General features: G+C 51.3%; 1 protein-coding gene across 1 annotated transcript in view; it reads left to right on the top strand.

Annotated features, from left to right (window-relative positions):
• The window catches only part of CR1 (complement C3b/C4b receptor 1 (Knops blood group)), a 63,833-nt gene extending 48,585 nt beyond the window's left edge, over positions 1-15,248 (top strand). The window contains exons 56-85 of the mRNA XM_072028641.1: positions 84-266; positions 372-563; positions 742-841; positions 1,012-1,097; positions 1,725-1,907; positions 2,350-2,529; positions 3,047-3,229; positions 3,455-3,637; positions 3,897-4,079; positions 4,561-4,752; positions 4,937-5,036; positions 5,569-5,660; positions 5,851-6,045; positions 6,274-6,456; positions 6,584-6,769; positions 7,106-7,297; positions 7,531-7,722; positions 7,995-8,094; positions 8,641-8,726; positions 8,808-8,987; positions 9,389-9,436; positions 9,600-9,782; positions 9,976-10,152; positions 10,662-10,844; positions 11,197-11,379; positions 12,556-12,735; positions 13,384-13,413; positions 13,564-13,639; positions 13,886-13,970; positions 14,784-15,248. Coding sequence (XP_071884742.1) covers positions 84-266; positions 372-563; positions 742-841; positions 1,012-1,097; positions 1,725-1,907; positions 2,350-2,529; positions 3,047-3,229; positions 3,455-3,637; positions 3,897-4,079; positions 4,561-4,752; positions 4,937-5,036; positions 5,569-5,660; positions 5,851-6,045; positions 6,274-6,456; positions 6,584-6,769; positions 7,106-7,297; positions 7,531-7,722; positions 7,995-8,094; positions 8,641-8,726; positions 8,808-8,987; positions 9,389-9,436; positions 9,600-9,782; positions 9,976-10,152; positions 10,662-10,844; positions 11,197-11,379; positions 12,556-12,735; positions 13,384-13,413; positions 13,564-13,639; positions 13,886-13,967 — 4,313 coding nt within the window. The 3' untranslated portion in view covers positions 13,968-13,970; positions 14,784-15,248. The remainder of the gene's footprint in view (positions 1-83; positions 267-371; positions 564-741; positions 842-1,011; positions 1,098-1,724; positions 1,908-2,349; positions 2,530-3,046; positions 3,230-3,454; positions 3,638-3,896; positions 4,080-4,560; positions 4,753-4,936; positions 5,037-5,568; positions 5,661-5,850; positions 6,046-6,273; positions 6,457-6,583; positions 6,770-7,105; positions 7,298-7,530; positions 7,723-7,994; positions 8,095-8,640; positions 8,727-8,807; positions 8,988-9,388; positions 9,437-9,599; positions 9,783-9,975; positions 10,153-10,661; positions 10,845-11,196; positions 11,380-12,555; positions 12,736-13,383; positions 13,414-13,563; positions 13,640-13,885; positions 13,971-14,783) is intronic.
• Positions 15,249-15,344: the final 96 nt, after the last annotated feature.

Below are 15,344 nucleotides of genomic sequence, written 5' to 3'. Positions count from 1 at the left end.
CAGGCTGGAGTCTTAAAAGTGATCACAGCTGGAAGCAGCTCGCAGCTGCAGAGCTGTTCTGAGGCCCTGCGTTTCCTTCCCAGAGGCGAGATGTCCCGTCCCGCAGATCCAGAATGGGCGAGTAGTGTCAGCTCCCAGCGTCACCTACACGTACAAGGACACCGTCACCTTCGAGTGTGAGCCAGGCTACACCATGCGCGGGCACAGCGTGGTGCAGTGCCAGCTGAACAGCACCTGGGAGCCACCCGTGCCAGCCTGCGAGCGGGGCAAGTGTCCGGGCAGCGCCCTGCGTGCCAGCCCGACCCCTCACCCCCAGCCCCGCTTTTCCCCCTGACGTCCTTAACCAAGGGGCTGTTTTGTGTCTCCCCCAGCTGGCTGCAGTGCTCCCCCCAGGCTGGTGTTTGCTGAGCTGAAGGAGGCGTTCAGGAACCAGAGCATCTTCCCCGTGGGCAGGGCGGTGGAGTACGTGTGCCGGCCTGGCTACAGCGCGCACCCAGGGATGTCGGCGACCATCGTGTGCCTCGAGAACCAGACCTGGTCTGCGGCACTGGAGTTCTGTAAAGGTGTGTCCTGCAGTGCCAGGCTTGGCTGGAAAATCACACTTCTTGGGTGTGAAGCCCTCTGGCTTTATGGGTTTCGTTGCTTGGGGCAGCCTGCTGTCTGTGTGAGCATCCCCGGGGGATTTGTGCGCACCACGCCGGTGAGCAGCAGAGCTCTGAGGGTGGTGGTGTTCCCTTCCAGGGATGCAGTGTGAGAACCCCGAGGATCCGGAGAATGGCAGAGCCGTTGTGCTGACCGACCTCCTCCTTGGGTCCAAAGTGAATTACACGTGTGAAAAAGGGTGAGCCTTGTGACTGGCCAAGCAAGAGGAAAACAAGTTTTAAGTGGCAAAATGGCTTTACGTGAAGGAACCTGGTTCCAAAGTCAGATGTCTTGGCTGCCACTTACAAGGGTTGTAAAGGAATCTGAAGGTTCCTCACATAAATAAATAATATTTCTGTGTGACCGCAGGTACACACTGTTGGGGCATTCTCAGAGGACGTGTGAGATCTCTGGCACCCGTGTCTCCTGGAGCGGAGCTGCTCCTGTCTGCCAGCGTAAGTAGGCCACCAGAGAAGGTCCTGGGGGGCGGCTTGCCCTGGTGCTGGCAACAGAAAGGGGTGAAATCGTTCAAGGCAAAGATTTTATTGCAAAAGTTTTCATTTTTCTTTTCTTTGCGTTTTGGATATTTCTTGAAAATGTTTCCAAAGGTCTTTTATCTTGGCCCAACCTGGAAAAAATGCTGATATTTTAAACTCCCTGTTCCTGTAGCCTGCGTTTCTCCCTGGTCACATGTAGGAACGTGTGGTCAGGCTCTGTCTGCATGTGTCAGCAGTGCTTATGGAAAGGGAGGTAAGATCAGTCCCACCACCTCCAGCCGTGGGCAGCGAGGAAGTGACTCACAGGAGAGCACAGGTTCCCTTCCCGGAGGACCTTATGTCTCAGGCCAATTTGGGTCACTTTATCGTGTGAGCTGGGCCACGCACTGGCTGGAGCCGCCTCCATCTTCTGCACCACGGCGGATGGGGAGCGCGGCGAGTGGAGCAGGGAGTGGAGATAGGAAGGGAGCTGACGTGGCAGGGATTTGTTAACGGGGACAACAGGAGTCCGTTTTCTCCCTCCTTTGGTTTCCGAAGGTTGGCTTGTTCTGGTTTCCTTATTTCTCACCTCTCTCCCCTCTGCAGAGGTGAGGTGTCCTTCCCCTCCAGGCATCGCCAACGGGCAGCACAGCGGCCAGCCCTCGGACACCTTCCTGGTAGGCTCAGTGGTTCAGTACAGATGCAAGGACGGATACTCCCTCGTGGAGAACGCATCCCTCAGCTGCACCGCTGAGGGAACCTGGAGCCGGCCCCTGCCACGCTGTGAAGGTGGGTTTGGGTTTGGGTTTGGGTTTGGGTTTGGGTTTGGGTTTGGGTTTGGGTTTGGGTTTGGGTTTGGGTTTGGGTTTGGGTTTGGGTTTGGGTTTGGGTTTGGGTTTGGGTTTGGGTTTGGGTTTGGGTCGTGTCGGCTGCCTTTCCCTGGGTCCTCACTCCCTTCTTGCCTTGGTTTGGTCACTGCAGACCAAATCCCTGGTGAAAGTCATGCAGGCAGAACAAGCTCCACGTGCCTCCCCGATTTCCCTTTCTTCCCCCCCCCCCAGTAAGGAGAGACTCACCAGCACAGCTGGATAATGATGTTTCTGGCTTTTTTTTTCATGCAAGAATAAGAATCAATAATTTTGGCACGCCCAGTGATGGCAAGGTTCGGCAGCAGGTACTGCCCCGGGTGGGTTTCATGTCCCAAACAGCACGTTGTGCTCCTCTCTTCCAGCAATCGGCTGCAAAAGACCAGAAATTGAGCATGGGAGAACAACCGGGCTGGAGGCCGTGTACAAGCTTGAGGCCATTGCTGTCTTCGAATGCGATTTTGGTTATGCCCTGAAGGGCTCTCAGGAGTCTCGGTGCCAGTTTGGGGGCACGTGGCAACCGCCTGTCCCCACCTGTGAAAAGAGTAAGTGTAAGCAGGGTGGGGGTGATTTCTTCTGAAGCCACCCTGGCAGGGTGCAACCCTCACATTGGACGTAAAGGGATCCTAAAAGCCCCTCTCCAGGACTGGAAAGGAAATGCATGCAAATATCCATCCTCCCACCTTCATCATCCCATGCAGATCGTCATTAGGTAGGGCTTTTGCCTCCTTAAATGAATCCAGAAAGGGAGAGCCAGGCTGCTGTATCAGCTTGTTCACAACCATGGGAGGGCCAGAGCCAGCTGCTAGTGCCAAATGTTAGTGCCACATAACTGCTGCAAATGCCTAAATATGAGAAATGGCCACTCTTCATGTCAATAAGCTAGAAAAAAAAATGAATGCAGGAAGATAGGTGTGGGCTGAAACACATTCCAGCACTGACATCCCTAACTACTCAGGAAAAAGTAATGGGAAACAAGTTAAGATGCTGTCTTATCCCACAGGGGGTGGCTGTGGAACCTGCTTTTCACTAGGTTTGATGATTTTTTTCCCCTCCTTGTAGTGCTGCAGTGTCCTTCCCCTCCGACCATCAAAAATGGCCAGCACAGCAGCAAGGACGTGACCGTGTTCATCCCCGGGACATCAGTGAAGTACGAGTGTGACCCCGGCTATGTCCTCACGGGGAAAACCACCGTTTCTTGTTTGCCATCTGGAACCTGGAGCATCCCTTACCCCCGCTGCGAAGGTGAGCTGCGAATGCTGTCAGGGTGTCCCAACAAGGCAGCAGAGAGGCTGCAGGCAGGGGCTGCACTCACCGGGGAGCGAACAGGCGGGGCTTTGAAGGCTCCGAGCCCACGCGCTCCTCCTTGCATGGCTTCTCCCTGAATTTCAACCTCATCAAAACAATGGGGGAAGCCCTGGCTCTGGCAGCTGCTCCCCCAGCCCACGCTTTGCTGCTCTCTGCTTCCAGTTGTCACCTGCATGAGCCCCAGCATCCAGGATGGAGAAGTGGCTGAAGGGCAGCAAGCCAAGTACCTCCCTGGGGCTACTGTCACCTTCCGCTGCCACCCGGGCTACACGATGCAGGGCAGCCAGGAGGCCAAGTGCCATCCCGACGGCCGCTGGGTCCCCGCTGTCCCCAGCTGTGAGCCAGGTGAGCATGGGCACGGCTGCTCCTGGCACCGTGGGGACCCAGGGGCTGGGCACCCCCCAGCTGTGAGCATCCGAGGGGTCAGGGCACTGCCCCGGGGGGCAGAGGGGCACCCAGGGATCAGAAGGGGCAGCCTTGGGGCCGTGCTGCAGGGCTGGTGCTTTCTCCCTCCCTCACATCGCCCCAGATGTGGAGGTGTTTTGTTGTCTTACACGTGTTCCTCCGCTGGGCAAAACCCCTCCAACCCCGTTCTCTCCGCCAGCGCTGCCTTGCCCACCGCCACCCGTCATCGCCCACGCCACGCACAGCGCGGAGCTCGGGGCCAACTTCAGCAGCGGCATGGCCGTGAACTACAGCTGCCAGCCCGGCTTCTCCCTGCTCGGGGCCTCCTCCATCTGGTGCACGGCCACGGGGAACTGGAGCCGCCCGTACCCACGCTGCGCAGGTGAGGGGCCACCATGGATGCTGCTGGGGCCAGCGAGCTGCCCCACGGAGAGTTTTGGGGGGGACTGCACACCCAGAGACACCCACGGGTCTAAGTTTGCTGCTGGCACACACCGGGTGCTGGCGCTGGTGGCACTGGGAATAAGCTGGTGGCATTGCCAGGGCTCTTGCGTTCCCACTGGGAGATGGTCTCAGTGCTCTCACATCTGAGACTGCAGATTCCTGTGCTTCAAGGCCCACAAACGATCCCTCAGCATTTTGGGGATGTGTGGAGCTTGAAAACACCAAACTGGCTAAACTGAGGGTTTTTATAAATTGGGTGCATGTGTGCTTGCATGCTAAGTGTTACTGATGGAGGTGAATGTCAGGATACAAGCAAGATGAGTATCCCAGCAGCAGTGCCTACCGATGCTCTTGTTTCTCTTTAGCCACATTTCACAGCCAGCACTAATTTCTCTCATGTCCCTTTTGTTTCTTGGCAGCTGGATGTGGGACACCACCACCGTTATTGTTTGCTGAGCTAAACAAGGAGTATAAGAACTGGACCGAGTTTCCTGTTGGGTCGACAGTGAAGTACAGCTGCCGGCCAGGATACGCTAAACACCCACAGATAACCCCCGCTGTTACGTGCCTTGAGAATCAGACATGGTCAGAAGTCAAGAAGTTTTGCAAACGTATGTTGGGTAGATGCTTCTGTTTCATTTAAATTGTGGTGTGGCAGCTGAAGCCTCATAGCTCGGTGGAGGTTTCTCCCTTTCAGTTCCCCCCCTAGGAACTTGGTCAGGCTCCTAGGATTTGTGCCACTTTTCCTACTGCACTGAGTTAAAGAAGCCTAAAACCAGATCTTGTTCTGTTCAGGGAGGAGGTGCAGCCATCCAGGAGAACCAGAAAACGGCAGAGTTATTGTTACAACAGACCTCTTCTTCGGGTCAACAGTGAATTACACGTGTGATAAAGGGTGAGTCTTCTGCCCGTCTGCAGCTGAATCAGCCGCATTTCTGCTCTCTGCAGCTCGCAGGCAGAGTGCGTGTTCCCTGGTGAGCAGAGCACCAGCAGCACCTGCACTGATGCTGGGGAGGAACCCAAATCCCCCGCTGCAGGTGCTGAGCAAAACCCGAAATGGTCCCCGTGGCCAGGGTGCACCTCACAGCCCTTCAGGTGCTGTAAAACAGTTCTGGGCTGAAGCAATTCTGGTCTTCACCATGGACTCTTTCTAGTCTAACTGCTAGTCGAATTGGCAGTAGAAATGTGGAGAAGGGGATTTATTAATAAATTTAAGTGTCAATTAGAGGGCACAACCACCTGAGTGTGCGAGGGGAAAAGGGATCTTCGTTTTGAAGGCTTTGGCTGACAACAGACTCCATCAAAGTGGGCATTTCTAGCCGTAAAGTGGCAGTATTTGGTGGCAGATGAGGCTGTGCTTGGTGGCTGTGAGCTGCCACCTCCAGAGACAGTCCCGTAGTAACAGCAGCACCTTGGTGTAACCCCAGGCACCGGCTGGTCGGAGCCTCCCAGCGGCACTGCGTCATTTTGGACTCAGGGACACGCGTGGGCTGGACCGGAGACGTTCCTGTCTGCCAGAGTAAGTGCGCTGAGCGGAGCAGGGGCTGGTGAGGAGCCAAACACAGCACAAAGAGATTCGCACGGGTGCTCTCCTTGGGAAGGATCTCCCAAGGCAATGACAGAGGGCATGATGCTGGGATGGGTTCACCCTCACCCGCTCCATGCCGGCAGCATGCGTCCTGCTCACACCCACCTTGTGCGTGCTGCAGGTATCCTCTGTGAGCCGCCCCCGGACATCCCCCGCGGGACACACAGCGGGCACTCGCTGGACGCCTTCCCCTATGCGGCCGTGGTCACCTACACGTGCGAGCCGGGCCACGCGCTGGCCGGAGCCGCCTCCATCTTCTGCACCACGGTGGACGGGGAGCACGGCGAGTGGAGCGGGCCGCCGCCGCGCTGCGGAGGTAGGGCGTGTGGGGCAAGGGACGGCACTCGCAGGGGACAAGCGTCCCCTCCTCTGTGCACCCAGATGAGCTGAGCCCCCCGGATGGGCTGCGGCAATGAGGGCAGCCATGGGACACCCGGCCCAGGCTGATGGCTCGGCTCTGATGTTTCTCCGCACCGAGTCCTTTCATTTTTCCCTTTTCCTTCTCTTTCTCGGCACTGATCTATGGCTTTGCCCTCTCCCACAGAGTCGCAGTGCCTTCCCCCTCCAGACATTGCCAACGGAAGGCACAGTGGCCAAGGCCTGGCAGTTTTCACCAGCGACATGTCCGTGAGCTACAGCTGTGATCCCGGCTTTGTTCTGGTTGGAGAGGCGCACCTGAACTGTACCTCTGCCGGAGCTTGGAGTGCCCCTGCCCCGCGGTGTCAAGGTGCTTTTTTCACCTCTGGACCTGGCAGTGATACAAAGGGATTGGGGGAGAACTTAATCGAACTGACAGACTCTACTCTCTAGTAATAAATGGGAAAATAAACAGAAAAATCAAAATTCTTTCCCAGCAGGGCACCTGTGTCCTCCCCCACCAGTGATCGACCATGGCCAGCACGACGGCAAGGCCATGGACGTGTTCAGCCCTGGGAAGTCCGTCAATTACAGCTGTGACCCCGGCTATTCTCTTGTTGGGAAATCCAGCCTGCACTGTACAGACAACGCCAGCTGGAGCACCCCGCACCCCCGGTGTGAAGGTGAGCTGCTGTGGTGGGCAGTGAGAGGGCAGAGACCATCGCGGGGGCTCAACAAGAAGCGCTCCGTGCAGAGGGGCTCCTGGCAGCAGCTGCAGCAACATTTCTTGGGCATGGGGGAGCAAACGGGCATGGATTTAAAGGCTCCAAATCCAGGCACTCCTTGCATGTCTGCTCCTGGAGTCAGCAAATTGCCACCTACAGAGTCGGGGGACTGCAAATCCAGCGGCCCCCATGAGTCCAAGCTTGCTTCCAGCACGTGCTGCATGCTCTGCTCGCTTTGGTGGCATTGTGCGTGTAATCCTTGCTTCACAACACCCCATTCGTGCTCTTTTCCAGTCTCTTCAGTCCTGCAATGCCCTTCACCTCCAAGCATTGAAGGAGGCAGTCACAACAGCCAGGAGGTGGAAGCTTTCATTCCCGGGATGGTCGTAAACTACAGCTGTGACCCTGGCTTCAGCCTCCTGGGGGAGGCATCGATTTACTGCACCGAGTCTGGAAACTGGAGCCTGCCTCCTCCTCAGTGTGCAGGTACGTGGGGTGGGCAGCTAAGGGCTGGGGTAAGGGTTGGCAACCTCTGCCACCAGCCCGTGGGTCTGACCCTTTCCCTCACTCCTCCCAAAACGCTGAATCGCCAAGTCCTTCCATTCTGCTGTCAGTTTTGCTTGCAAACTTTTATCTGTGCATACTCGATGCAAATTCTAACACAACCTGACGGAGCTGATGGACATGTCCAAGTTTCCCTGCACTCTCTCCCCCCACAGGTGGCTGCGGCGCACCTCCAAGACTCAGCTTTGCTGAGCTAACTGAGGAGCACAGAAACCAGACTGCATTTCCCGTGGGGAAGACGGTGCGATACGCCTGCCGGCCGGGATACTCGCGGCACCCCACAGTGCCCCCAGCTCTGACGTGCCTCAGCAACCACACGTGGTCTGAAGCGCGGGCGTTCTGCAAAAGTGAATAGCTCAATCCGTTTGGTGGTGGTCTCTGAAAACTGTCGCAATTGCGACAAATTTCTGGGTCTCTAAAAGCAATCTTTACCAAAAAAAAAAAAATCATACATGGCTTCACTAGTCACATAGTTTGGGCAGCTGTTGGTTTGGTTTGGTTTTTATATGAATGCCTTCTTTACTGGTGTCTGAATGTGGACAGATCCTTAAGATATTTTCTCGTAGCGCATTACCAGACCGCAAGAGAGGAGTTTAAACTTGGCCTTGTTCTTTCCCAGGGAAACAATGCCGTTATCCAGAAGCACCAAAGAATGGCAGAGTTGTTGTGCTAACAGATCTCCTCTTTGGGTCCATTGTGAACTACACATGTGAGGAAGGGTGAGTCCCGCGCTGCCTTTGCTGACTCCATTTACTGAGCTCGGTGTTGGGTGACTTACAGCAAAGGGGCACAGCACGCTCCTTGGCTCCTGCCATTCTTCACAGCAAGCCAGGATCTGCATTTTGGGTCCAGTTATGCCACTGGTGCCTGCTCAGGAAAGGGAGAAGCATCTCCTATTTTTCCCTGTCTGTGCTCAACCCGCTGCTTTGCAGACTTCATTTTCAGCCTGCCTTCGCAGATGGCCACCCAGCAGGAGCCAAGGGTGCAGGCAAAGCACATGGTGCAAGGAGGCTCAGGAATCCCTTGGGTCCGAGCCCTGGTTTGGCACCTGAACAAACCAATCCAGAGTCCTTTGGGATCACCGCTGTTCCTCTTGGGTCCAGGAAGAAGGAGCTTGGCGTCCTTCATTCCCGTGTGCCAAACCAAGAGGGACACCTCGGTGACCACAGGAGGCTGCAGAAGGAAGCGCTGGGGGCAGCGTGATGGAGGGAGTGCAATCCAAAATGCCCTGGTGCCAGCTGGTGTTTCCTTCTGTGTGACTCCAGGCACCGACTGGTCGGGCCGCCTCTGAGGCGATGTGAGCTTTTTGGAGCAGACGTTGCATGGAGCGGAGATCTTCCCATTTGTCAGAGTAAGTGGATATGCAATAAGGTGGTCATCAGCTAACGCCTGCACACGGCTCCCTCTCTGAGATGAGGAACTTCTCTTTCAGAGGTGGTGTGTCCAGCCCCACAGATCCAGAACGGGAAGATATCTGTTATTAAACATCGCTACAGGTACAAGGACACCGTTAACTTTACCTGCCATGAAGGTTTCACCCTGCGAGGCCACAGCATGGCCCAGTGCTCAGCCAACAGGAGGTGGCACCCCCCCGTGCCCGTCTGTGAGCAGGGTGAGCATCACGCTGACATCGCGCATCCTCCCTGATTGCTGCTGAAGCCAATTTCGCTTTTACATTTCCTGTTTGCTCTGAGTGCTCTAAGGAAAAGCCAGCTATTGTTCCTTTCACTTGTGACTCTTTTCTGACACAGGAGATGTGCCAGGTTGAAGGCCGTGCTCTAAGTGTGTTTTTTCCTCTTTGCTCCCCCTGCTTGTTGCAGCCCATAATCCATGTTGTTATTCTTCCTTTTCTGAAAGTCAGGACCTTGGTAGCTACATGGCAGGACATTGCCTATCAGAGAGGAGTGATTTTTGCTGGAAGTATAAAGCAAAGATGATAGAAAATGAAGGTGCATTTGTGCATTGCATGTGTTCAACCAAATGTGTGTTTTCAACTCCTAATGCTGCATCTAGATGGGGTGGCAGAACGCTATCATCATCCTGATACCACGGTGAGGCCAGGTAGGTCTATGATGCAAGGCAAAATTTACTAAATGCTAACTGTTCTTCCCCCCGTCCTGCTTTTTGAGGGGAAGAGGAGTAATTGCACTGTTTTAGTCTTTCATTATCACTTTTTTCATGGTTTAACTTCACCTTCTCACCTTCCTCCTCTCTCCTCTGTCAGCAGTGATGTGTCTGCCTCCTCCGGGCATTGCTAACGGGGAGCACAGCAGCCCTTCCTCGGACATGTTTGGTGTAGGAGCACTCGTGCACTACCGCTGCAAACCTGGTTTTGTCCTTATTGGCAACGAGTCTGTCCGCTGCATGCCTGACAGAGCCTGGAGCCGTCCCCTTCCTCACTGCGAAGGTGTGTTCGTGTGCTTGTCACTGGTTCTCCTCGCCTTGCTAAATATGCTAAGCATGTAGTGACATTTGGGTAAGGACTTGCTGTGATTCAGCAAATTCTAAAGAAAGAATGAGGTCCCTGTGGCCAAATGCCCATCCCTATCCCACGCGAGCTTCACAGCCTAAAGGCTTCTTTCTGCCCTCCCTGTCCGCAGCTGGCTGCGTGAGACCGGGAGTCGGGAACGGAGAGGCGATCGGATTGGAGTCTCTCTACAGGCCTGGAGACATCATCACGATTGAGTGCAATGCTGTCAATGTCCCCAGAGGCCCCCACAAGTCCCAGTGCCAGCCCGGGGGCACGTGGGATCCTCCACTGCCTGCCTGTAGCAGAGGTAAGCGCCTGCGCTCAGACGCCTCTCCTTGCTGACCCTGCCACTCTTCGCAGCATGCAGCAGGATATTCATGGGCTGAGAGGAGTCCTGGCATCTAGTGTTTAGCTCTGAGGATCCTAATTTTTCCCATTCTTATCGCTGGTGTCTCAGTTTCTCAGGACAAACTCCTTAAAAGTGAGCTCAGGCCAGCTGTGCCAGACGTAAGGGACCCGTGCGGATGTTGCAGTAAGGTGCTCTTACAAGTGGGCAGCTCCTATTATACACACAAACCTATCTGATGCCTCAGGGAAGATGCTGCTGGGCAGTGTTCCCCTGCGTAAGAAGAAACTCGTGTGACACCACACTTTGTAGATGTTTCGGGGTGAAGTGAGCACACGGGGCTGGGCAGGGCTGGCTCCGTGCGTTGGTGCCAGTGGTGCGGTGATGGGCGTGCAGCCACGCACGGGTGCTTGGAGCCTCTCCTCCTCCCTGTATGAGTTGTGTTTTAATCTGGGCTTCCTTCTCTTTAGTGAAACGCTGTTCCAAGCCTCCAGCTATCCCCCACGGGTGGCACAGTGGCCTGGCAAAAGCGGTTTTTGCTCCTGGAACATCTGTAAGCTACAGCTGTGAGCCCGGCTTCGCCCTCACTGGGATGGCATCCATTCATTGTACTGAGTCTGGAGCCTGGAGCCATCCTCCTCCAGTCTGCCAAGGTGTGTGCGTGTTGCAGAGAACTAAGAAGAAAGGACATTTAACACTTGGTGTGCCTTAGGGAAAGGTCTAAAGATTAAAAAAAAATAATAATAGTTCTAAAAAAAAGACTAAATAAAGACTAAATCTGAGTCCTGTACTACTGAGTGAGTGATAAGATCAAGATAGTTTACACGCATTTCCAAAACCTGGTGGAGTTATATATAGCATTACAAAATCAGTTGCTGAGGCTAGGTAAAAAAAAATTAAAAGGAAACAACCAAGGCTATACAGGTACAGGGCCTTAGCTGTTCTCTGGAAGTCCACAAGGATTCCCATTTCAACACTATCATTTGTGTCTCCCTGACTTTCCAGCTGTGAAGTGCCCTCTTCCTCCAAATATCACCAACGGGAAGCTCGAAAGCAACATTTCCGACACTTTCCCCTACAGAGCATCTGTATCCTACAGCTGTAATGCTGGCTATTCGCTCGCTGGGAACGCTTTCATCAACTGCACGGCACTAGGGACCTGGAGCCAGCCTCCCCCTCGGTGTGAAGGTGTGTGTGAGCTTCGTCTGCTCGTGCTGCTTGGACGTTCTGGTGGGAGACATCCCCAGAACTGGGCTGAGGAGCCATGTAGCCATGCTGACACACACGTTTTACTTTGGGAGATGAAATCTTCAGAGATACACGGGCCAAAATCGAAGTGGTAAAACGTTCTGCAGCTGCTAACACCAAATTCCACCCCCTTATTTCACTTGGGAACCACTTCCACATCAGAGCTAGTGATGTTAATTATCGATTTGCCCACTTTTGGTATCACTGGGAAGAATATGATATTGTTATAGAGAAGTAGGATGGGACCCAGCTTGTGTTAATAGCCAGAAGGATATGAGTGCAGTAGGGGCAATTCTGGGAGGCAGTGTTAATTCTCACATGTTCTGCATCTCTGCACATGTTGATGTGGGTGAGCTATTTATTAACTTTCCCCCTTTAAGAGCTTTTTTTCTCTTTGACAAGCAGAAACTTCCTTCCTCCCTTTCCCTTTCTGTGTCTCTCCCTCCCCATTATCACTAGAAGGAACAGAAGGAAGTGATTATGTCAGATGAATTTTCCCTGATGGACTACCTGTAAATTACATGTGAGCCTTTCTGTTCCTTTTCTGGAACATGCCCCTGTTCCTGTGACTTGGCACTTCTGTGCAGCATACAGTGAAGGTCGGTCATCAGGCAGACCTTGACTATCAGCTATTTCATGAATGTAACAAGATTCCTAGTGTGGGTGTCCCTGCACAGAAAAATGGGCATTCACTGGAATAAATTCACAGGGCGCTTCCTCAGTGGAGTTGCACCACAACAGTGACTCAGTTGAAACGCACTTGGGTAACAAAAGGAGGAAACAAACCAAATGCTTATGTAAATAAGTCAGTAGCTATTTAGAGAAAGCAGGCTCACGGAAAAAATTCTCCCTGTCATTTGACATTCTCATGGTTTTGAATTGTCCTTAGTAAGTATTACGCATGATGACAAATCTTACGAATGGTAAAAATAAGAAAGGCATAAAACAGAGGTCAAAATTTACATGTTGATGTTTCCCCTCTGGTCTCGGCTCTTCCTTAGGAGTAGGAGTTATTCAGACAGAATTCAAGAGCAATGCCTTAAATAACTCCATTGTACTTATAATATTTTCTGTTCCTTCTCATTTATTGCCCTTTTTTGTTAATTCTAATTTCAGAGATCAGATGTGTATTCCCAGAAGTTCAAGGTGTTAAGAAAGCCACAAGTGGCAACACTTACCGATTTGGGACTAACATTACACTTGAATGTGATGATGGTTACATGTTGGAAGGCATCAGTCAGATTCAGTGCCAAGAGGACTTCAGCTGGGACCCTCCTGTACCAGCCTGTAAACTAAGTAAGTAATACGTAAATGAAGCAGAGAATAAAAAGAAAAATGCAAGTGCATTTATGCAGCCTCTGTTCTATTCCTAAAAGCTTGCAATACTTGGCTACCAGTCAGGCAGACTGGACAAGGTCTAGATCAATTCATTTTTTGCAGTGTGTTCATGAACCCTGCAGGTGAGAATAGAAGGAAATTCCATGAGCTTTAGATTTCCCCTAACAACAGAAAGATGATTTCTAACAACGGTGTCATTCTTCTACCCTAACTGTCTGTGCGACCCGCTCCCAGGGCATCTTAGGTCTGTTTAAAGCCGATTTAACCAGGGAAATAGAAAACAGTAAGTAGCCATTTGTAGCAGGGCAGTTTCAAAACTCTGTTCCTACCTCTTTCTTCACTCCTCTTTTCTGGGTAAGATTGTTATTACCATCAATCTCCCTTTTAAAAATGCAAATGTCCTTCTGTATGAAAAAAGTATATAAATGCATGTGTTTTTTTTTTTTTTTTTTTTTTTTTTTTTTTTTTTAAGAAATTCTATATTGTAGGCCTTGGCAGCAAAAGCCATACATGTATTAATTAAATGGGTAGCTACAGTTGAGAAACATTGCCTTTTATTTTTATTTTAGAATAGTTTACTGACTTTTGTTTCTCTCTTCCCTTCAGCTTCACGCAAGTCTGGTTCAGTAGGCCTAGGTAAGCAGCTCGGAAACATTTTTGTGGCCAGATCTTTAGCCTCAGGGGCACTATTTTCCTCTATGTACTTGAAGATATGCCTTGTTATGTCTGTTGTGCTGATATGTTTTAAAACATACAGTGAAAATAATACGTGCTCTTCCCTCTCAGGAGTCGCAGCTGCGGCAGTCCTGCTTCTCCTGGGTGCAGGCATTATCTGGAAAATTATTTCTAAGCAGAAGCAAGGGTAAGGCAGTCTGCTGGATCTTTCTTGCCCAGGTGTGACTCGTATGCAGTAAAAATGCTTAAATTTTGTGCCAGAGTGTGACTGGATCTTTTAATTTTGTGTCTTGAGCTCAGAGTTGCAAACTGTTCAATGCACATCAACCTGGAATCATGTGGTTGTTTCACTTCCAAAACTCTTCCTTAGGGGAAACCTGAGTGGTCTTTACAAACTGACTTAGTTTACTGTGTCCTGTTCTTTTTCATGTAGCTTTTATCATACGTATGAAAACTACAACTACAAAACCGCTCTGGACCAGATAACTGAAAAGAAATGCTCATGTCTCGCATAGCAGGTATGGATTTTTATTAATTACATAAAATATCAGTTACAGTTGCAAATTTAAGTTGTCCCAGAATAATCATTCAAGTAGAAAATTCTCTTCCCTCAGACTTCTGGTAAGATGCTTTCCTTTGCTGAATATATAAAAGAGACAGTGTTCTAAACATGCTGTTTCTTTAAACATGCTATTCTTGCTAACACCATGTAAAACATATCTTAAATTTCACATATTTCCCCTGAAATCTGGAGAACTAAATCCAGATAATGTTCCAGACACTGTCCTTGATGTGTGCATTTCCTTTCTGTAATCCAAATAAATGGTGTTCATTGGTCAGGCTTTCAAGCTATGCCGTATGTCTTACAGAAACTTGCTTTTCTTTGTAAGAATTATAGGAAAGTTTGCTCTCTAAACAACTGCCATAACAGCACTAGAATAAGGAAAGGACTCTGAACTGGGCCTTTTGTCTTTTTTGTTTATTTATTTTGGCTTGTTTTTGCATTTACTGCGATGCCAGTTTTATTTACAGGTGAGTCTATTTTCCATGCTGAATCTATTGCAGATAATAATTAATATTCACTCTTAGTAGCAATCCGAACACAATCATTTTGACTACAAAATGGCATCTGTAAACTTAGGTGTCTTTTTTTCTTTTTTTTTTTTTCCTCCTTTTGTGAAGGCTGGTTTGCGGTGATTTCCTCTTTCAAACAAAGCATTACCCAGAAGGGTATGCCCTCCTCCTTTCCTGAGTGATGACATAATCTCTAGACATTAGTATAAAGCCAGGGAAAATCTAATTTTAACACCATTATGTTGTCTTCTTCCTAGACTGGTGATCTGTGCTGCCTCTAGTAAGGCACAGGAGACGTTCTTCCTCGAGCAGCAGCGGGTTGCACGGAAGCACTGCTCATGTCGAGACCGAAATTCTGTGTGGAAAAAGGCACTTTGCTGCAGAACCAACGCTCACGCTGCTCCTGCTCCCATTAACCACCCCAAGGGCCTAACGAAGCTCAAGCTGCGCACAGTACAGACGCTCATTAGAGGGACTTCTCTCCCACACGGCACCTCACAAAGATTATTTCCTTCTCTATTCGCAAACCCTGAGCTAAGCAGGCTCCACAGAGGCGTTCCTGCAGCGTGCGGCCAGGGTTTGTTGGCCCGCAGATCTCCTTTGTTAGCAGTAGCCGTGCCCATGCCTGCAGCACGGTTTGCTCTCTAATTTACACCAGGAACGCTCACGCGTGGCGTTCCTCTACAAACGCTTAACCTAATAAAACGTGAACACAAGACAAATGCTTTAGGTTTTGTCCCTCCTTTCGCCCCCCATCTCAACGGATCTCGGCTTATTAGTGTTTTAGTGTTCCCTTCTGTTAGATAAGCCCCACCCGC

The sequence above is a fragment of the Anas platyrhynchos genome, chromosome 27 (assembly GCF_047663525.1).
Source record: "Anas platyrhynchos isolate ZD024472 breed Pekin duck chromosome 27, IASCAAS_PekinDuck_T2T, whole genome shotgun sequence".
NCBI lineage: Eukaryota > Metazoa > Chordata > Aves > Anseriformes > Anatidae > Anas > Anas platyrhynchos.
This window is presented reverse-complemented; position numbering and strand designations above follow the sequence as displayed.